We start from the raw sequence: 22,567 nt of genomic DNA, 5'->3' as shown, positions 1-22,567 counted from the left end.
AAAATATCAGAAAATCTAATAGAAAGAAAATACTTTGATAAACAAACAAACAAACAAATAAATAAGCAAGCCATCCTGCATTATGGTGAACTCCCAGTGCTTGGGATGCCAAGCAGAAAGATCACTATGTCAAAGGTAGTCTGGGTCATGTGTCAAGAACTTGCCTTAAAACAAATGAACAAACAAACAGAAGCTCACTGATTTCAATTGATATAAAAACAAGGAAGCAGATGAGTTAAGAACAAATTAGGCACAAATAACTCCATTACAAAAAGAGTTCAAATCAAAAGACAAACTAAAAGAACCTACACATAATACAAAGCTGGGGCTGTAGCTCAGTGACAGAGCATTTGCCTGGCATTCATGAAGCTTTGGGTTCGATTCCTAGCATTGCCAAAAAGACAAAGAGAAAAATAATTAAAATAAGAGAAAACAGATATGGAGAACAAAACAACCTGATATAATGTTTGAAGAAAACCTAAATGAATAAAATAGCACCTTAAAATATAACATTATTAAGATGTCTCCGAAAGAAGAACAGATGCCTAGCTTTTTTTTTAAAGGTATTGCAACACAAATGAATGCAGAATGATACAAATCAATAGATATCCTAGTAAAGGTATTAAACCTCTCAGTTAAGTTTCATTTTCTATTATTTTCTGCATGTGAGCATCTGCCTGCCTCCATGCCTGGTGCTGTGAAGGCCAGAGGAGGGTAACACACGCACTGGCACTGGAGTGACAGATTGTGAGCTGCCATGTGGAATGAAACCAGGCTCTGCTGCAAGCGCTTTAGTTATTGAGCTATCTCTTCAGACCTAAACCTCACGTTTAAAAAAGAACTCACTAAGTATTCAGCAACTAAATGACAGGAGGAAATTAAGCGAGCCTCAGATTTCTCAAAATCAACATTCAAAACTAGGAAATATTGCCTTAAGGGACAAAATGACTCAAGAACAGGATACACAGTCAAGCTGTCTTTCAAGTATAAATACTGTGGACATTCTCCATCAACATGTCAAACATATGGACTATGACATCAAAGGGCCTAGTTTTTTAAATTCTATGGCTGGAGAGATGGCTCAGCAGGTGAAAGTGCTTGTCACCAAGCCTGAGGCATACACATACAATAAGTAAACAAATGTACAAGACAATTTTAAATCCTTGATGACACAATCCAACTAGCTAAGAAATGGATCAAAATCAAGAACTCAGAAACAGAGAAGCTATAATAAAGTAGTGATAATGGTCACACAATGCATTTAAATACTGAACTGAGACTAAAGGCATGTAGAAACTATAATTACAGATGAATAGATGTTATAGTCTTTGATAATGAAATGAAAACAATAGAATGTATTAATTATAAAGTGAGGAGAGGGAGGAGGATGTGCCGAGAGATTATTATCATGATTTTTCCACGTAGATTAATGTACACTGCTGTAGAATTCCCTCTTCCTATCTATGGCCGTAACACCCTGAACATGCCCGATCTCATCTGATCTCAGCTGCTAAGCAGGGCAAGGCCTGGTTAGTACTTGGATAAAAGAAATCCCTCTTCTCCAATGGTACTGTGATGGTGTGATGGTTTGAATGAAAATGGCCCCCACTGACTCATAGGAAGTGGTATTATTGGAGGTGTGGCCTTGCTGGAGAAGTGTGTCACAGGGGGTGGGTGGGCTTTGAGGTTTCAGATGCTCAAGCCAGGCCCAGTGTCTCACTTTCTCTTCCTGCAGCCTGTGGATCCAGATGTAAAACTCTCAGCTCCTCTCCAGCACCATGTCTGCCTGCATGGCACCATGCTTCCTGCCATGACAATGAACTAAACCTTGGAACTGTAAGCCAGTCCCAATTAAATGTTTTCCTTTTAAGATTTGCTGTGGTCATGGTGTCTCTTCACAGTAATAAAAACCTTAACTAAAACTGATGGGATTCAGGCTGTTTTCCATCAGCACAATATACTGGATTCTCATATTTGTTGACTACTCTCATCAGTTTCTACTTTCTCCAAGTCAGAAGAAGAAAAATATGAGCATTCACCATGAATTTGGAACTAGTATTTAACCACTACATTTTTCCTTTTTCATTATATTAACATCATCAAAATACAAGGCTAAAAAAGAAAAATAAAAATGTAACAGTAAATATTTTAAGAAATATCGCCGGGCGGTGGTGGTGCACGCCTTTAATCCCAGCACTCGGGAGGCAGAGGCAGACGGATCTCTGTGAGTTTGAGGCCAGCCTGGTCTACAAAGCGAGTTCCAGGAAAAGCGCAAAGCTACTCAGAGAAACCTGTCTCAAAGAACCAAAAAGAAAAAAAGAAAGAAAAGAAAAGAAATATCATGTAAGATGACTAAACACTTAATATTTCCACTGATTACTTTTATTAAATTTTAAAATCACTAGGCACTGACTTCCATCCCTAGCACTCCTAAAAAGGAAAATGTAAAGAAAACAGAAGAGAAAGGAGGGACTAGGAGGAAAAGTAGGAGGAAAGGATAGGAAATGAAACATTTCTAATAATGTCTCTATTATCATAACTACAAAAATGGTTTACAGTTAATAAGCCATACAGAGAATATAGAAGGATACATTAATTGAATAAAATTTTCATACTATTCCAAATGAGCAACTTAATCATTATATCTGACACATCAGCATGCAAAAAAATGTTCATATTTACCTTTAGCTAGCAAAAAAGTGATCCAAGAAATTTTTAGCACCAACATAGAATTTATTTCAGTAGATATCCTGGTTAAAAAAAATACAAAGCAATAAAAAAGTTAGACACTGACAAAGTTTTTCAGCTTTACTTTTAAGTAGTTTGTTTTGTTTTAGATTGTAGACTAGAGTTAAATAAATACACAATGGAATGCAACTCTCTTTAAAAGCACAACTTACACCTGAACTCAATTTATCTCAGTTCATTTGGTGTGCCTACCAAAATATTTATTCTAATCTAAAATTATATAAAACCCAAGGAACTTTAATGTAATTTGTTTCTAGTTACCTTTATACTTGTTTGCGCTTTTGTTTTCTAGTTAAGATGAACAATGTAAGCAAAAAGAAAAAAAAGAATTAAGGTGGCTTTGGTTTAGCAACACTTTGCCTTGAGAATTTTTCCATAGAATGGTCATTAGAATTAGCAGATTTATATAAATTGATAAATGCACAACTTGCATTTCTATGCTACTGCTCTAATGAGGCAGAAAAATCTCCAGGACTACTTGATCTGTTTCCAGAGAAGAACATGGACATACTGTTCTGGCCTGTTGTAGACGTTTTCAAGGTAATTTAGGATTTGTAATTGAGATTTGTGTGTTGAGATTTGTGCATGTGTGTGCATGTGTGTATGCGTGTGCACAGGCGCATTTTGTCTACATGTGTGTCTGTAAACCACTTATATGCTAGGTGCTTGCAGAGGCCAGAAGAGATGCCATAGCACTGGAGATACAGACAGTTGTGGGCCATCGTGTGGATGCTGGGAATCAAGCCTGGGTCCTCTGGAAGAAGGAATGTTCTTAAGCAGAGCCTTCTCTCCAGCCCCCTAATGCAGAATGTATTTGTTCTTATACAACAGTATGCAAAGCCTTGTTAATACAATCCCTGTGACAGATCCTCAGTATTTAATAAATGGACTGCATTTTCCCCAGAACAGTGACAGAGAACACCAAATCAATTTCCAGCTAATTAGTTCTCCTTTGCAATATAAGGCATGCATTTTCAGAGCAGTTTAAACAGGATTTTTATCACCTCAACTTATAAAGTAGTATGTTTTTATCACCCAAAAGTAACCCTAGTAGTATCAGTATGTCTGAGATTAGTCATGAAAAAAAAGTTTTTTAATGAAAAGTAAATGCTTTCAACTACTTACACACTGCTGGGTTGTGTCAAATATATAAGTTCACATGTCCTGAAAGGAATATATAATGTCATTATCATTATGGCTTTTTAAAAGTAACTTCTGAAATACTACTGCAGCATGAATCGTGAGCATTCTAAAACAAAGGTAAAATACATTTACCCACCACAAAGTGTCATTTCACATCACAGTGTCCTAATACAAAAGGACTGGCTTCTGTCACTGACTTTTAAATCAAAACTGATGATAAAATCAAAAATCTCAGGTCAGTGGGTAACTAATGACTAACTAGTAAGTCATATATATCCATATGGTTCATCCTGAAATAAAGAAGCTTCGACATCACAATTTTCACACTCCAGAAAATCATACAAGTAAGATGGGAAAGGAAAACCTTGGTTTGATTCAGGGCCGGCAACATTAGGGCTAAATGATTCCATAAAACTGGTCAATAAAAAATATAAATTCCTTTTACGAAGTCCAGGGTGGCCTTTTAAGGACAAATCAGACTATCTCATTCCCCAGTATAAAATCATTCATCAACTTTCCAATGCCTGCAAAGCACAGTCCTAGCTCACTACCAATCAGACCCCTTCCTACCTTCCAGACATACAGACTTAGCAGTCCAAAGGACATCTTGCTACTGTTTTTGGTATTGTACACACACTTGTCACATGCTTAGTATGCCTGGTTCCAGTCCCCACTCATTTTGCTTGATACATTTCTATTTTTTCTTCATCTCTAGCTTTTTTTCTTAGTCAAAATCACCAGTACTGGGGTTATCCTTTTCACCTAGCTAAGATATACAATGTATTGCATCTTTTCTACTTAAATACAATACTCTACAACAGAGCATCACAATCATTACTGCATTTAATTTTCTTTTTCATGTGTACATGTTGTAGTGTACACATGTTTGGGTTGGTGCACATATGTGCATATATGTGGAGGCCTGAGGCTGATGTCAGGAACCTTCTTCAATTGTTCTTTCATCTTATTCTTTGAGGAAGGGTCACTCAATCAAACCCAGAGCTCATGGATATAGCAGGGTACTAATGGTTATTCTCAATATCGTTTGTTAATTTATTTTTTGACAAAACAACTCATATCATAAAGTTTCTTAAAATATATTCCATAAAATACCTCTTTCATAAGACCTTATGTTTAATACTGTTATAGTTTGAATGTGAAATATCCCCAACAGGATCACACTTGAGAGTCACTCAGATGGCCTTGAAGCTTTAATAGCCCAGACCCACTTCCTGTTCATAAACTCTGCTTCCTTTTATGTATGCCCTGGCCACCATGCTTGCTGGGGCTGCCACATCTTCCCTACTATGAGACATTGTAGCCCTATGAAACTGTAGATGGGAATAATTCCTTTCTCCCTCAAGTTGTTTTTGTTGGGGGTATTTTATCACAGCAACAGAAAGTAACTGAGACAAATACATGTGTATAACCTATTTAGAAAATGCTGAACTGAACCGAACAGATCAGTTCTACCAAACTTCTAAACACCTTGCATCACCTTGGTACTTTGTGACTGTCTAAGGGGATACAGAATGAAAATACAGTATTATGCAGTACTTTCCAGACAATGTCTTTTTTCTTGTTTTAAAAGCGTTGGGCCTGCAAGAAAGCTCAGCTGGTAACATGCTTGCTGCTGGGCCTGACAACCTGATTTTGAAAATGGGACCCAATGGTAGAAGGAGAGGACCAACACTTCCAAGTTGCCCTCTAACCTCCAATCTGTGTCATAGTGCATTTTCCCACTTGAAAGCTAATATTCATGAAAAGTTTATTATGTTTATACAAAGCCACTGAACAAAAGCACTATTTATGTATTACCTTATTTAATATATTAAACACTTAACAGGTATGTGATGGCTATTTTTGGTGGTCAACTTGACTACATCTGTAATTAACTAAAACCTCAAAATAGAGGGCACATCTGTGAGGGATTTCTGCCTAATTTGAAATGGGAAGATCTACTTCTAATCTGAATCTCTGAGGTAGGAAAACACACCTTTAACCCAGATCTTGAGGTGGGAAGACACACCTTGCAGATCTTTAATCCAAATCTAATCTGGGCTATGCCTTCTGCTGGAAGCCTATATATGGACAGGGGAAAAGGAAGCTTTTGCTCTTTACCTGCTTGCCCTCACCTTGCCCATTCCTTCACTGGCATTAGAGTCTACTTCTTTAGGATTCCAGTATATACGGAAAACCAGCCTTGTGGAGGAACAACTACTGAATTCTTGGACTTTCCATTCATAGCTAGCCATTGTTGGATTAACTGGATCACAACCTGTGAGTCTTTCTAGTAAACCCCCTTTCTATGTATAGATAGAGATTCAGTCTATAATTTCTGTTATTCTCAAGGACCCTGGCTAATAAATCTCCTTTCTATATATATAGAGAGATTCAGTCTATAAGTTCTGTTACTCTCAAGGACCCTGACTAATAAATCCTCTTTATATATATATATATATATATATATATATATATATATATATAGAGAGAGAGAGAGAGAGAGAGAGAGAGAGAGATTCCATCTATAAGTTCTGTTACTCTCAAGGACCCTGACTAATAAATCCCCTTTCTATATATAGAGAGAGATTCTATCTATAAGTTCTGTTACTCTCAAGGACCCTGACTAATAGGTACTCTCATTAACTTGATTTAGACATTAGAAAACAAAGTACCCAACTTAGGTAACTCATTTATCCAAGATCACACAGTACATGCTCATGATTAGATTAGAATCCAGATATGTGTGACTACATCTCCACTAAGCCCTACTACAGCTTCTCTCTCTCTCTCTTTTTTTTTTTTTCTTTTTTTTTTTGTAGACAACATATTCAACTACTGGTTTTGATAGAGGAAAAGAAGGATGGATAGGAACTTCTGTGTTCTGTTACAAGGGCACATCTGTAGTTCATAATGCAGAAGGGAATCCACACATGCTTCTGTAAAGAGCTCATCATGGACACACTTCAGTGGTTTGTTTGAGTAGCCCCAGTCTAGGTGCCTCAGAGGAACTCAATAAGGCGAAAAAACCTTAAGAGTGTAAACCCAGCTTCACAGAGAGAGATGATAATGAGGGCAAACTTCAGGGAAGACAGAGAAGCCCCGTCACAAGAATCTCAACTGGACCAGAGTTACAAGGCTAGCTTTGGAACTGCTACTGCTCCCATTCCCTGGACAGGTTGCTAGCTATGGATGACAGAAAAGACAGCTTTGGGAGTTAATTGGTGGTTTCTTTGACTGCTGATTCTCTAAATGAAGCACATCTGGAAGATTCAAATCTTCATTGTTCATTGATGTTTGTGTCAATGGTCATCATGAACTCTCATACTCCAGTTATGTTTGAAGAAAATTCTGTGAAAACTGTTGTCTGGGATCCCACTGACTAACCTGGAAATACTGCTGTTCATACTGGCTCTTAGGGAATAGGATCCAGGAAGATTCTGAACACTTCAAAATTGTCTACATAACTTCTAAAGCTTTTAAATTTCAATATGTAGCAGATGAGATATTCTTTTCTTCTTTCTCCTCTGAATTTTCTGGCATCTAAGAAATTCTCTGAAACATTCTTCTCCCCACCCTTCCAAACTACATAAAGTTACTTTTCAAAATACATATATGAGAAAATTCATGTTAGTAGTCTTAATATTATTAGTTATTGTTAATGAAAATTAAGAGACAATTTTTGGTTTAATGGTATTTCTATTGATCATTCACTATTTTCTGTTTAGAGAAAAAGATGGCAAACCACCTAAACAAACTATTCTGTAAAGTCTAAAAATCACTTATGAGGTCATTCCCCTTTCTAACATCCGTTTCTACTTTCCCCTCAATTCCCAGGATATCAACTGTAATTTATAAGTGGAAAGTATAATAAATAAATAAATAAATAACCTGAAAACAGAAACTGGTACCAAAGCAGAGTACTGATGCCAGACAAGAGAGTAAAACTACCTGGAATTATCCAATTAAAATTATTATAGTAGAAATGTGGATGGAGAAATCTTACAGGGCCCAACCCCTAGACAAATAACTCCAGGCAATAAAGAAATGCTGAGAGTAGGAAAGTAATTTTCCCCAGGGAGGAGCCCATTAACTGGTTATCCAATAACAAATGGTTAGCCCTGAAATCATATACATAGAAGTAACATTAAATGGACTCAGCAGGTTATAATTACAGATTTTGTATACATGTAACAACATCAAAGAAAATGAGGCAACAGATTTAAAAGGAAGCAGGTGCACAGGGTTGGGGGGTCTGGGAAGAGTCAGAGGAAGGAAAGGGAATGGGGAGAAATGATGTAATTATATTTTAATAATAAAAATAAAATAAAATTATTATAGCAAAAAGTAGTAACTTTTTTTAAATAATAAAATTATTATAGCAAAAAGTACCCCCAAATGACCCCTAGCCTTCAAATTCTAGATCTAGAAATAATCTGATGGTCTTGTTTTTGTTTTTGTTTGTCTTTTAGTACTGATTTGTGTAGAATTTTCTTTCGCTCTTAAAAATTCAATTCATTCTTATTTATGTTTATGTGTCTGTATCTCTGTTGTTTATACACACATCTATGCAGGTGCCCTGCACAGGCCAGAAGCTGGAGTTACAGGTAGTTGTGAGTCACCGGAAGTGGATGCTGGGGTAGAATACCCATAATCTGCAAGAGCAGCAAGAATTCTTAACCAATGAGCCACCCTTCAGCCCACTATAATTTTCTTACCAATTGTTTCAGTGAAGTTTTTGCTTACTTTGTTTATTAAGGATGGGAAAACTCTACTACAACTCTGGAAAGCTTCTTTTGAAGCATTTCATGCTATGCACTATTGGCCTGGTTTTTCCTTGTGCACTGTCACAATCATAGTATATGCTAATATATGTATTTAACACTACAAATACATTAGTTCTCATCAAAACTGGCGTATAATCGTTTGATTATAGTTATAATACTTAAAATGGGGTTATGTAAAGTTTTTTTTCAAATTTTCAGAGATTTAAATAATATGACAGAAATCTCTGAACTTTTTCATATTTGGGGCCATAGTCTTATGAAAACTGCTGAGATGATGAATTAAGTGGTTATGGAAACATTTAAAGAATTTTAAAAGATCACTATTAAATTTTAAAGAAACAAAACAGTATATGTGTATCATATATATTATGTATACATATATAAATAATATACACATACATATATTAATATGAGATCCTTAATGTAAAACAGTAGCCTAAGGAAAGAAACATTCCAAAATGATAGTCTCTCTAGCACTGAAATATTTTCTTGATTCTCACTTTGTTTAGGACTATCTATACTATCCAAGTACTCTATAATCAATTCATACTTCTTAGGCAACTTATTTGTCATTTCTTTTTAATAATTAAAAAGAAATTCTTTTTTTTTTCTTGTGAAAAAGAGTCTACACTTTAAAAAAAAAAAGGCAGGGAGTGGGCAGTGGCATTACATTACAATTAAAAACAGCATGAAAAAAGCAAAGGCCAGGCCTCATGGTAGGAAGTCTTTAATAGGCAGAGATATCATTGTGAGTTCAAGGCCAGCCTAGTCTACATGGTGAGTTCCAGACCAGCTATAGCTACATAGCTACACAGAGGAACCCTGTCTAGGAAGGAAGAAAGGGAGGGAGGGAGGGAAGAAAGAGGGAGGGAGGAAGTAGGGTAAAGAAAAGGCAAGGCATTATTTCAAAAATTCTAGGGCAAATCTAGAAATGGTATTGCATGCCTGTGATCCCAGTATCCAGGAGGCTGAGGTAGGATATGAGTTCAAGACCAGGCTAGGATGGCCTGTCTCAAAAAATAAGTAAAATGGGGATATGCTGGGGATGTAGCTTAGATCCATATGTTTAAGGTGAGACTGATATATATGAGACCCTACGTCAAAAGAGAGGAGGAAGAGGAAAAAGAGGAGAACAACCTCAAGCCCAACTTTTGGAGCCTTTTTCCTCCATTTTTTTTTTCACTTCCATCATCACAACTCCCTAGTTTTAGTAACACATCAATTAAAAAGCAGAGGCAAAGAAAATAGTTACATGCCTCTGTGAAGATACCTCTTTCTAGCTGCCCTCAACCTCATTCACCCCAAAACATCAAGGACCCCCCTTTATATTTTTGAGACAGAATCTCTTTATGTAGCCCTGGCTGTCCTGCAACTTACTACGTAGACAACAGTAGTCTCAAACTCACAGAGATCCGCCTGCCTCTGCCTCCTGAGTGCTGAGAATAAAGGTGTGTGCCACCATACCCAGCTTCCACTTTACTCCTTTCTTTTTATCGTCCTATTACAAAGTTACTTATTGAGCTTAAACATTACCTTTTCATATGTTCTTGCTCAAATGTAGTGAGCTCCAAAACAAACAGTAACAGATATGTCATATTAAGGACTATAATACTGGGGTTAGAAAACTATAATTGGTATGAAAAATACATTTTAAAAAATACAAGCAAAGTTTAGTCATGATTTTCCAGTTGAATAGTGCTGGTGGAGTCTTCCCGACTACCAGCTGGAGCACAGACCCCACAACTTAGTAACATAGGTCACACACCTTCCATTGACAATATGACTTCTTTCTAAACTGAAAGAAGTTAAAATTTAGATCACTACTCAGAACTACAAGTTCTACTAGACAAGATGGGAAGCAAGCTCACAGTCTGACGAAGCAAATGACAGGAAAGGCTGGTAAAAACAGTTAATTTGGGGCAAGTGTTCTGAATGTTTATGAATAAATAAATTACCTAAGAATTAATAAAAATAATAGCAAAAAGGGATAAGGCTATGAGATAATACTTAATACTTTTATTAAATACCTAACAGTTCTCAGATTAAATCTAACTGAACAGTGATGTGAAAAATTTGGTTATAAAAATGAAAAACAAAAAACAAAGGTGTAAGCCTAATAAAACTTTATCTTACCGTTCTAATTTGCTGTAGAGTGCACATAACACATTGTACTTCTTCAATAGTCTTGACACAGCATTATCAACTTTGGTACTGGTATCAATTTCTTTTAGTAAGTCAAAGAATTTATAGACACTATAAAGAATAGAAAAATAATGCATGAGTAGCTATCAAAATTTCTTATTTCATTTTCAAAGCAGATATATTTCAATTCAGAAGATTACCTGCTCTACACTAAATCACTGTGTGTCCTTTGGAAGGGTTGCATTTGTTTTTGCATTTTACCAGAAGTAACCCATGCCCCAACATCTACCTACCCCTGACTATGTCTACTTAAAGTTAAGAAAACAAGAAAAGCAGGGTCATAGAAAGTATGTATATTTGTTTCTAAATATATGTGTATGGGTTTTAAATTAAATTTCTTTTTAACTGATGCATAAAAGTCCAAAAATTGAACATTTTAGGGGAGCACCATGTGATGTTTTCATACATGTAAGCACTGCATAATGAAGGTAAGTAAGCATATCTATCTCTTCAAACATTTACTACTTGTACAAAGAAAACATTTAAAATACAGTCTTTCACATTTATGAGACACACTGTACCCATTACTAAACAGTCACCTGTATCTGTATGTTTTTAAAATAAGTTCCCATCAATTCAGCCCCAACAGAAAACCATACAGTTCACTTTAGTGTCCCCATTGTCATATTCAAAACCTCTGCTCTTATTTACTTATTCTTTGAACAAGCCTTCTACTCCCAACCAGGACAGACTAACACTGTGCACCGCTTCCACCCCTTCCCACATCTCCCTCGTACGACCCCTCTCAAACTAGCTGCCCACGACACCCTGCTTGGTCTCTGTCACTGCAGACCAGACAGCTCATGGCAGGCTGCCCACCCCACGTCAGGTTGCTCTGCCCATGTAGATGCCCCCCCATGTGAATGTCTACCTCACCTTGCTCTGATACCTTTTCTGCACCACTTGGCATTTCCTTTGCCTTACCAAAAGCTTCAAGACTGAATATTTGGAGAAAGAAAAAGAAAAGCTGGCTAAAAATTTAAATTGTTAAATGACTTCTACTCATTCATTATTGTTTTTTATAAAAACTAATCTTCAATATATACATCCTTTCATTAGGGCAGTAAAGACAGAAGTTATCAGATACAACTCATACATCAATTATCATCTCCTCTTCTTACTACTCCTGACATAAGATCTCACTACATATCCCTGACTGACCTGGAACACACTATGTAGACCAATCTGGTCTTGAACTCAGCGATCAGCCTGCCATGCACCATTATGCCTGACTTCATACATTAATTTCTAATTAACTTTGTATATGAGATTATACCAAAGCAGCTAAGTGAACCAAAGAGTAGTCACTAGAACTGTTATAGACTGTCCAACAACCAGAAACATCCTCAGCTACAGCAGGTAAGACAGCACATGTCTACAGTCCTAGCACTGAGGAATCTAAGGTAGATCAATTAGGTCGAGGAGTTTGAGACCCACCTGGACAATACGAAGTTACACCTCAAACCAAACAAACAAAAAAGGCTGAGCTCATCAGCAGAAGGCAAAGAACACTTGACAGAGGGAATTAAAAGTTTTCATGACATGACACAGAGGGGATGAGGCAGTGTTGATAAGCTATGTGGAAAGGAAATAAGGAAGCAGGAATGGCAGAAGACAATACATACCAAGATGCTCACTAGAAAAAACTGCTTTGAAATTTCATCTTAGCAGTTTAGAAAGCTAGTAAGAAATGCTAAAGTTAAAATAGAGGGCTTGGAGCCAGGCGGTGGTGGCGCACGCCTTTAATCCCAGCACTCGGGAGGCAGAGCCAGGTGGATCTCTGTGAGTTCGAGGCCAGCCTGGGCTACCAAGTGAGTTCCAAGAGAGGCGCAAAGCTACACAGAGAAACCCTGTCTCGAAAAACCAAAAAAAAAAAAAAAAAAAAAAAAAAAAAAATAGAGGGCTTGGGTCAAAGAATGAATGAATAATCTTCTCCATGAGGTCCTTTGTTTACATTTACTTATGCTGCATATGGTCAGAAGAAAAAAAGAAGTATATTGAGAAAACGTATAGAACCCAGAAAAAAAAGAAATCAACCTTAGAGCAGTCCAATGTTTATAGGAGTACAACAATACCTGTCCTGAGAGGTATTGAACACCATGGAAACCTGTTATAACAAAGTTGTCTTTTTCTAAGGGTAATTTAAGGGACGGCAGAGAGGAGTTTAGTGCCTGTGGTGTTATAGGCATTGACTCTTGTGAACTCTTTATGCTATTTATACACTTTTTAGATATACATGTATGTATTTATGTATTTGTACAAAGCCTTTCTTTGCATACTTTATTTAAAGGTAGTAAGAAAAGTGCTATAAAATGTAGTAATTAAATCTACTTAATTTAACTAAAATGCCAATTATATTTCATTATAGATTATCTCACTTAAGAAGAAATACATTTATTTACCAATCTGGTAAAATTACTTACTGCTGTGTTTTGTAAATATACTACAAAGGAAATAACAGAAGTCCTGCAAGTTCATTTAATACAAAATCTGCTAATTAGTTGAGAACAAATTAATATACTTTTAAAGATTAAAAAAAAAAACATGTGCTAAGGAATTTCTGGGTCAAGTGTTATAATCAATACTGAATATATAGCAGTTTTTAAATGTACATAATTAAAACATCTACTATGCTAAAAATCTTCAAGTTAAATAAATTATTTAAGATAGACTCACTACTTTTTAAAAGATTTATATATTTTTTTACTTCTAATTAGGGGTGTGTGTGTGTGTGTGTGTGTGTGTGTGTGTGTGCATGTCTTTATATGGGTAGTATGTGCAGGTGCACATGAACACCAGGGGACAAGGGTTCAGTTCCTAGTGCTCACATGATGACTCACACCACCCATAATTCCAGTTCCAAAGGAACTGCTGCTCTCTTCAGGCACTGCACACGGTGCACTTACATGCAGGCAAAACATAAAAGAAAAAATAATAAATTCTTCAAAAAAAAAAAAAACAAAACTAAACTTTAACCAACCCTATCAGAGAATGGCAATTCACTATTTGTCCTGAATCTGTTATGTTTAATTTAATTATAGCATTTCCACCAACTTCTTAAAGTGTACTAAAACTTTAAAAGCACTTTTTAAATGGCAGAACTTTTATGACAGAGTTTTTACCTGGTTTCTATGGTCTTCTGTAGCTCAGTAAAAGTGAATGGCATCTCATCTAGGTCAACTGCTGCAACAAAGATACAGATGCCCCAGAGCTCCTTCTTCTTTTGAATATATCCTTCCTAGGAATAAAAAGGTTCATTTTATTAAGTCATTCACACACTGGATACCATGTTAAAGCTGAATTACATATGATTTTCCTCATCAAACATAAAAATGTATTTTTAAATTCTTATAATGGCATATACTTGAAAATATTTCACTTCATATTAATATAACAAACACTCAAAATTTAAATTATAATGCAAAAAAATTACAAGGAGGATTAAAAAGTTAAACCACTTTGGGAAACTCAAAGTCAGTAAGTTCTCTGAAACAGTTTCTTAGTAGCCCAATATTATTAAAGCCACATTAAAAGATTCTATAATTTTATAATTTTAAAATTTTTTTTCCAGAGGAAAAAAAGCTGTCTTACTTATCAGGGTACACTTCTTTTGCTCTAATTTATCGGTTTTTATTTCCTTTTGTTCATTCAAGCATTTACCGGCTTTGTGCAATTTCTTAAATAATCCACCTGCACAATGGATTGAATGCAAATCTCACTTAATAAGAATTAAATGAGACTATGTTTAAAGCCTTGGGCATAGTGTCCAGCATACACTTAGTAACTAATGAGAAATGGCTAACACTGTAAGTAGACTATGTTTTCAGTATCATCCTTTCCCCTCAACAGTATATGCCACCTTCTAAATGTATGTATCTTGTAGGTAAAATCTGGATTGTATTAAGATAAAATGAAGTGTCAGACTATCTAATGGTCTAATGAGCAGGCAGAACTACTTGCTGAGAGGACAGATGTAAGACACTTTACACATCTGAATTTTCATGTACCAGCTGAGGAATGAGAGTATCGGACTATCAAATAATTATAGATAATAGATAATTTACCATTATCCAACTATAAACCTTTCCTTCTAATATAAATACTTTTAAATATAGCTATAGCTCCATAAGAGTAACTGAAATTTAAAAAGAATTACAATATTAATGGTTAGTAAGGAAGAAGTATAAGAAGACAAGTGAATGCCAATAATAAACTGAAAATGGTATGACTATTTTGAAAAACAAGTTTGGCCTGTTTCTGTAAACCTAAATATATACTTTCTACATCACTTAGCAATTCTACTCCCAATATTTGTGCCCAGAAGAAATTAAAACACTACTAATAAATGTAGTCCCAAACTAGAAGCGAACCAAATACAATAGCAATAGACCCAAATAGAAATAACCACAGGAGGGCTGGAGAGATGGCTCAGAGATTAAGAGCACTGACTGCTCTTCCAGAGGTCCTGAGTTCAATTCCCAGCACCCACATGGTGGCTCACAACCATCTGTAATGAGATCTGGCGCCCTCTTCTGTATACATAATAAATAAATTTAAAAAAAAAAAAAAAAAAGAAATAACCACAGGAAACTCTATAAACAAACTGTAATAGAAGTATGCAACAGATGCTATCTAACAAGAGGGAAAGTACTAATAAATGTAGCAAACAGGTAAGTCAAAATCATTATATTGAGAAAAAGTCACCAAAAAAGAAACAGCTAGACTCAAAATAGTAGCATATTCTTCCATACACAGTTCCAGAAAAGATAAAAACTCATCATTAATGTCAGAAACTAGATCAGCAGCTACCCAGGGACAAGGGGATGTGCTGGGGAATGACTATAAAGATGGTAAGAGAACCCTTTTGTGACCAGAAAGTTCTAATCCTTGGAAATTATATGGGTAAATATATCTATCAACTTTTTGAACTATGTACTTAAACTGATATTGTTTAATGTAAGAAAACTAACTCAATAAATTTGATTCAGAAACTATGTTACATATTTCCACTACTGAAACTGAATATTGATTCACCCATTACAATGACAGTGATATATTCTCAGCAAATAAAACATCAACTTTTGCCTATGTTTTTAATTTTTTTTATTTTCTGAGATTATACTGTAATTACATCATTCCCGCTTCCCTTTCTTCCCTCCAACCCCTCCCATGTATCCCTACCCGTCCTCTCAAATCATGGCCTCTTTTTCATTGTTGTTGTTGGTGTGTGTGTGTGTGTGTGTGTGTGTGTGTGTGTGTGTGTGTGTTGTATTCCTAAACACATAAATACAACCTACTCAATCTATATGTTACTTGTAAGTACATATTCAGGGCTGACCATTTGGTACAGGATAACAATTGGTGTGCCCCTCCCTGGGGAAGACTATTTCTCCTGTCTCGGCATTCCTCAGACGCCTGCAGGTTTTTATGAAGGGCTGGGGTCCTGTGAGCTTTCTCCCTTCCATGTGAGCATGTCTACTGGTGTCCTCCTCGTTGCCTATACTCCTTAAAAAGGTTATTTTCTTAAAAACTACTAAGATATGGAAGTTGTTTGCTTCTACGATAAGTAAAGCCCTAATCCACACTTTTAGAATTTTTATACTTACCTATCATAATTCCTGTTTGCTTCTTTGCTTTCAGCCACCTACCTCTGTTGAACATAACTGTCCTCAGTATACCTGCCTATAGCCACTATAGTCTTTTCTAAGAAAACTCTTACATTCTTAGTAACTAAAACTGCTAAAATTTATTATATTGCTTACTCACTGTTTTTAAACACCAGAAATAAAGCTTTTGTGTGACGCTGGGGATTAAAACCCAAACATCACACATACTAGGCAAACAAGCTTTTCTAACACTGAGCTACATCCCCAGCCCTAAGCACCTCAAATTGTATTAGAATATAGCCCTACCACTGAACTATAGCCTGTAGCCACTTTGCATTTTCTTTTTCTTTTCTTTTCTTCCTTCCTTCCTTCCTTTCTTCCTTCCTTCCTCCCTTCCTTTATCCCTCCCTCCCTCTCCCTCTCCTTCTCCCTCTCCCTCCCCCTCTCCCCCCTCTTTCTTTCCTGTGTGTATGTGTGTGTGTGTGTAAGCTAGAGGTCAACTTTGGCTATCTTACTCAATTGCTCTCCACTATCTTTTAGGACAGGGTTCTTATTGGACCTTAACTTTACTGCTACAGCTAGATTGGCTAGTGAGGGGACCCCCCCACCAACAACTAACCTGTCTCTGCTGCTGCCCTTGCCCCAGGACTGGAGTTACAGCTCTTTGCTTGAGTGCTGGTAATCTAAGTCAGGTCTTCATGCTTATATAGCAAGCATTTTGTCCACTGACTCATCTCCCCAGCCTTTCATTTTCTTAAATGATGTATTTCAAAGAGTAGTAGCTTTAAAATTTGGTTTAACTCAATTTGTTGTTGTTTTTTCTTTTATGGCTCATAATTTTAGTGATTATCTATGAAAGTTTTCTGTAACATAGTTTCACAATGATTTCTTGTATGTCATACTCTATAGAATTTTAGGTCTAGGACTCATTTGAACTAGTTTTTATAAATATTAAAAGATAGAAAATGAATTCTTTTAACTCATATTTATTGGTGATCCACATCATGCTTGTGAAGGTTGGAGGACAACTTGGCAGAAGTTGGTCCTCTCCTTCCACCATGTGAGTTCCAAGGATCCAACTCAGGCTGTCAAGCTTGGCAACAAGCACCTTCATGCACTGTGCCATCTCTCAGACCCTGGAAATGAATTTTTTACAACTAGATATCCAGTTGCTCCAGCTTCATTTGTTGAAAGGAATAGCCTCCCTGTATTGAATTACTTTTGCACCTCTCTAGAAAACGAACTGACAATAAATTTGTGGTCTATTTCCAAATTCTCTATTCTATTCCACTGATCTACCTACTACTTATATTGTCACCAATACTACAATGTCAAGACTATTGTAGCTTTAAAGATTCTGGACATTTTTAGGTGAGTTTGATTTTTCTGTCAATTACACCAAGAGTGCTATACTTTTAACTCATAATCTGAATTTACATTTTAATGATATGGCTGAAGAGTCACACTCATCTAATTTTTTCCTCCAGCCTGCTTCTGTGAGCCTTTCTCCTTAGCTTCTGAAGTGCTCTAACATCCGCCTGCTCCTTTCTGCCTCACAGCTTCGCAGTGTTAACTCCAGGGCCAGTTCCCACCCTTCTTTTAATAAGCACCCCTCCCACAGCACCACCATCCTCTCCAAACAGAGCGCCTTGTCTCACTCTACTTCCCAGCATGGTGGCTCTGTTAAGCTCCAGGCCTTATTTCCAATCCAACTTACAACCTAAGTCTAAAACTAGTCTGGGTTTTTTGTTGTTGTTGTTTTGTTTTGTTATAATTCAATAAACCTTACTGTCAAAAACTCACAAATAATTTTTTTCTTGAAAATTATAAAAAGAGGGATGGAAGGATGTCTGAGTGGTCCACAGCATACACCACCCTGGCAGAAAATTCAAGATAGGTTCCCAGCACCCACATCAGGTGGCTCATACCCATGATCTGATCCCTGTGACCTCCAGCTTCATGAGCACATACACACAAGTACACATAATTTTAAAAAGAAACACTTAAAATTATGAAAAGGGAGCTCTGAATAGCACTTTACAAATTATTAAAACAAAAAAAAATCACTTCTCAGCCAAAACAACCATACACAAAAAGGTAAAATTTGTGGAAGAAAATGGATAAACACTTTGCAAAAATTTTATTAAAAAGTACCTTTCAAAAACCAGATTCTGAACATGCTAAATCTTAGAATAGTGTCAACAGAATGATATGCTGTTTATATGTGTCAAGATCCTTAGAAGCCTTCCATTGTACAGCTAAGGATTCATCCAGTAAAAATAGACTATAACCATATATATAAATATATATGTATATATATATATATACACACACATATATGTATATAATAGAAAATAACTACAGAGCTGGGGCAAGATCCTTGTAACAGATGTTCTAATAGCTACTTACATACCCCAAACAGTGGCAAACACCTAAATATCTTAAAATGAATGGCTAAATAATACTAGAGCTGTATTATGGGTTCATACAAAATCCTTAGACATTCTCAAAGAATAGTATAAGCACATGGAAAAATGCCCAAGATACAATGGTTATGTGGGAAGATAAACTACAAAACTATTTACATTTCTTTATTCTAATTATGTAACAACAAAAAAGAAAAGTAATTCAGTATCTCTAAAATGGGTTCTTATCTCTAGAGCTACTACAATCATAAGCAGTTTTCATTTTCTTCATTAATCCCCAATATATCTTCTTAATTAACATAACTGCAAAATAGGAGATGCAGCAATAAAAACTGCTAAATTTATGAAAAGCAGCATAGAAAAATCAGAAATATGTGACAAAAATTGTGAAAACATCAGAACTTCAATTATATATTAACACTTTAAATCAAAATATACAACCAACACTTCACATGGCTATCTATTACACTATCATTTAGTTGTGTTCATTTGAACCACCCTAATGACAACCCCAAATTAGTGATAATTTATTTGAGCTTTTTTTTTTTTTTTTGACAATATTCTAGCTTATAAAAGAGCTCCACCAAGTGGTGATGATAAGTATCTTGAAAAAAAACTAAATTATGAGAAAATTACAACTTAAGCTATCAGAACATAAATCTGTGAAAATGATTGGAATTTCACACGGTTAAAAAAAAAAGAAAAAAAAAAAAGCTTCTTGGGACAATGAGATTCCCAGCGGGTAAATGCTCATGCCCAAGACTGACCATCTGAGCTTTATCCTCGGAACTCATATGGTAGAAAGAGAACTTACTCTTGGAAGTAGTCCTCTAACCTCCACACTCATGTCACGACACACGTGCCCCTTCACACACACAATAAACAAAATTGAATAAAAATGAATAGTATTCTCATTAGCCTATATTTTTGAAATATGAAGGAAGAAAACTAGCGAGTTGAAACATGTTAACTGCAGTCAAAACAGTAAGGCTGAGCTATGTATTAAGTGTGCTATAGAAAGACTTGAAACAGAAGAGCTACTTTCTTCGGTGCTTGGATTTCTTCTTCACCTAGGTTTTATATGTGAACAAAAGAAATAAGATACTAACATGTCAGGAAACCTCATCCTACTTGCACAGGCTGAGCTGGCAGCAGTCAGGGTTTTTGTTGGTTTGTTTGTTTGTTTTTGTTTTTGTTTTTGTTTTTTCGAGACAGGGTTTCTCTGTGTAGCTTTGGAGCCTGTCCTGGAACTCACTTTGTAGACCAGGCTGGCTTTGAACTCACAGAGATCTGCCTGCCTGCCTCCCAAGTACTGGGATTAAAGTTGTGAGCCACCACCACCCAGCTAGGCAGCAGTCAGTATTAAGGACATTCTTGGATGTGCACAGATGATGCAGGAGTGGCAGAGTCACAAAGAAAGGTAAGAGCTAAACTGCCTGACTCAATCACAGTTTGACAAGACATGCTGGGGTAGTCAACCATTTTATTACATAATACATTTAAGGAGACAGTTAACTCTACTCCCAGAAAATCATGAACCTGGCAAGTTCAGGCTTACTGGCCCTATGCCCAAAAGATGAACAACCAAGATTCCTTCCTTAAAGACTGAATACAGAACTCAGTGTCGGCTGATCTAAGCTCCTCCCTGGACTGTGACTGACTTGCTTGTTCATTTTCTTCTATCTCAAAGAAATGTATAAGTATCTTGAAGGCAGAGAAATTCTACTTTCCTACTGCACCCTCTAGAGTGTAGGGCACTACCTAGCACAAAAACAGCACGAAATGCACATAGTTTTAAGTTTTAAGGTGTCTATGCCTTAATATAAGATGTAGTAGCTTTCAGATTTTCTTTCTTATTTTTCCTTAACATGATCAGAGAAGCAAGTAGCAAGAGAATCACCCAAAAAGTCTGTTGATTCTACCCTGGTTTCTTCAGGTTCCATCCACATGCTGACAGCAAATTAGTAGCACCAGCTAAATAATTCACACAAAGAAATGACATCACAGGTCTCATTTTTTATACAGGGAACATAACTGACCTAGAGTTTAGCTTCTAATATTCATTAGTGATTTTAAAAATATCCAGCAAACTACAAATTGAGAGGTACTTCCTCAGTTTAATAAAGAATATCCACAGAATATCAGCTGTTAAGTCAACAATAATCAAGCTACAATCCATGGAATCACAGAGATCAGGTGTAGAAAAAGGGACTAGAGGAGACACAGAAAGATCTCCCTAGGAAAAGAAAACAGAATAGTTACAGGGATGGGACACGAATAGGAAGATCAAATGTAGAGGGAATGAAGGAAGGAATAGAGAGAGAGACAGCTAAAATTAAGGAGCATTGAGGGGTAGTGTGGAAACCTAATACAGTAGAAGCTTCATAAAATATATACATAAGAAGGTGATCAAAATGAAATTGCCAAATAACAGAGAAGACAGAACCCCAACTGGACATTCCTTGTCATCAAATCAAACTTCCAGTATCAAGACTGAGTTATATTTAATTAGGCTGATGGCCAAAGGGGTCCCATGGGAACCTGCAAACAACCCAGACTGTTGCCAAAACTGTAGGTTGCTCTTAACAAACTGATATCAAGGACCCATTGCTGAGAACAACACCTATACAACTCACTGAACACAGCAAGTGAAGCTGGTGCCTATATAAAGCCTTCATCCTTACATTCTAGCATATTTGGTAAAGCAGGGACTCTGCACACTACCAAAGGAGATGCTTAAACACCAACCCAGCCACAAACCCTTTGCCCTACAATGGTGTCCCGCCTGCAAGATACGCTAGTGCAGCGGTGACACAAAGTCTGTGGGAGTCACCAACCAATACCTGCTTAGACTGAAGACCCACTCCAGGACCTATATCCAAAAGCTCTTGAATGACAAGAACCTGAGATTCGATAGCCCAGGGACCTAGGGTAAAATCAAACACCACTGTTCTACTAAAAGAGCATAGCAATACAATGATCCCTAATGACATTCTGTTATAGTCATAGATAGGTGTCTTGCAAAGCCATCATCTAAGAGGCTTCCTCCTACAGCAGATAGGAACAAATACAGAGACCCACAGCCAGACCCACAAATACAGAGTGAGAGACCTTGGAACACTCTGCCCTAAATTTGATATCCCCATTAAATCCCTCCCCTCAGATCTCAGGGAACCCCACAGAAGAGAAGGCAGAAAGAGTGTAAGAGCCAGATGGGATGGAGGACCAAGAAAAAGGGCCCTCCAGATCAACATGGCAAAGCTCTTAAGAATAACAAGAGAATTAGGCAGCATGCACAGAGTCTGCATAGGTCTGCACCAAGTCCTCTGTGTATATATTATGGCTTCCAATTTTGTATTTTTATGGAATTTCTGCATGAATGAACGAGTGAGGTCTCTGATTCTTGTGCCTTTTCTTGGGCTATTTCCCCCAAAAAAGATGGAGCCCTAGAGTTAAAAGAAGAAGTGGACACATGCCCCCATCCTAACCCAGACACAATCTCCAATTGATAACGACTTGAAAATAAAAATTTAGTTTCTTCCAAAAGTCTCACTGGGGAAACAAACTCCTCTTAAGGGTAGGCTGCATGCCCAGCAGTAGATGGACAACAGAAAACAAACTCAGCATTGTCCTTGGAGGTTCCTTGTCTCATAAT

General features: G+C 36.6%; 1 protein-coding gene across 3 annotated transcripts in view; it reads right to left on the bottom strand.

Moving 5' to 3' along the window:
- The window catches only part of Rb1 (RB transcriptional corepressor 1), a 138,233-nt gene that overhangs the window by 91,902 nt on the left and 23,764 nt on the right, over nt 1-22,567 (bottom strand). For all 3 annotated transcript variants that reach the window (XM_059273344.1, XM_059273339.1, XM_059273341.1), the window contains exons 3-6: nt 14,003-14,118; nt 10,812-10,931; nt 3,874-3,912; nt 2,683-2,750 (exon numbers count right to left, since the gene is read on the bottom strand). In XM_059273344.1, coding sequence (XP_059129327.1) covers nt 2,683-2,750; nt 3,874-3,912; nt 10,812-10,931; nt 14,003-14,118 — 343 coding nt within the window. The remainder of the gene's footprint in view (nt 1-2,682; nt 2,751-3,873; nt 3,913-10,811; nt 10,932-14,002; nt 14,119-22,567) is intronic.

The sequence above is a fragment of the Peromyscus eremicus genome, chromosome 9, assembly GCF_949786415.1.
Source record: "Peromyscus eremicus chromosome 9, PerEre_H2_v1, whole genome shotgun sequence".
Taxonomy (NCBI): Eukaryota; Metazoa; Chordata; class Mammalia; order Rodentia; family Cricetidae; genus Peromyscus; species Peromyscus eremicus.
Note: the sequence above shows the minus strand (reverse complement) of the source record. Positions and strands in the feature narration are given on the sequence as shown.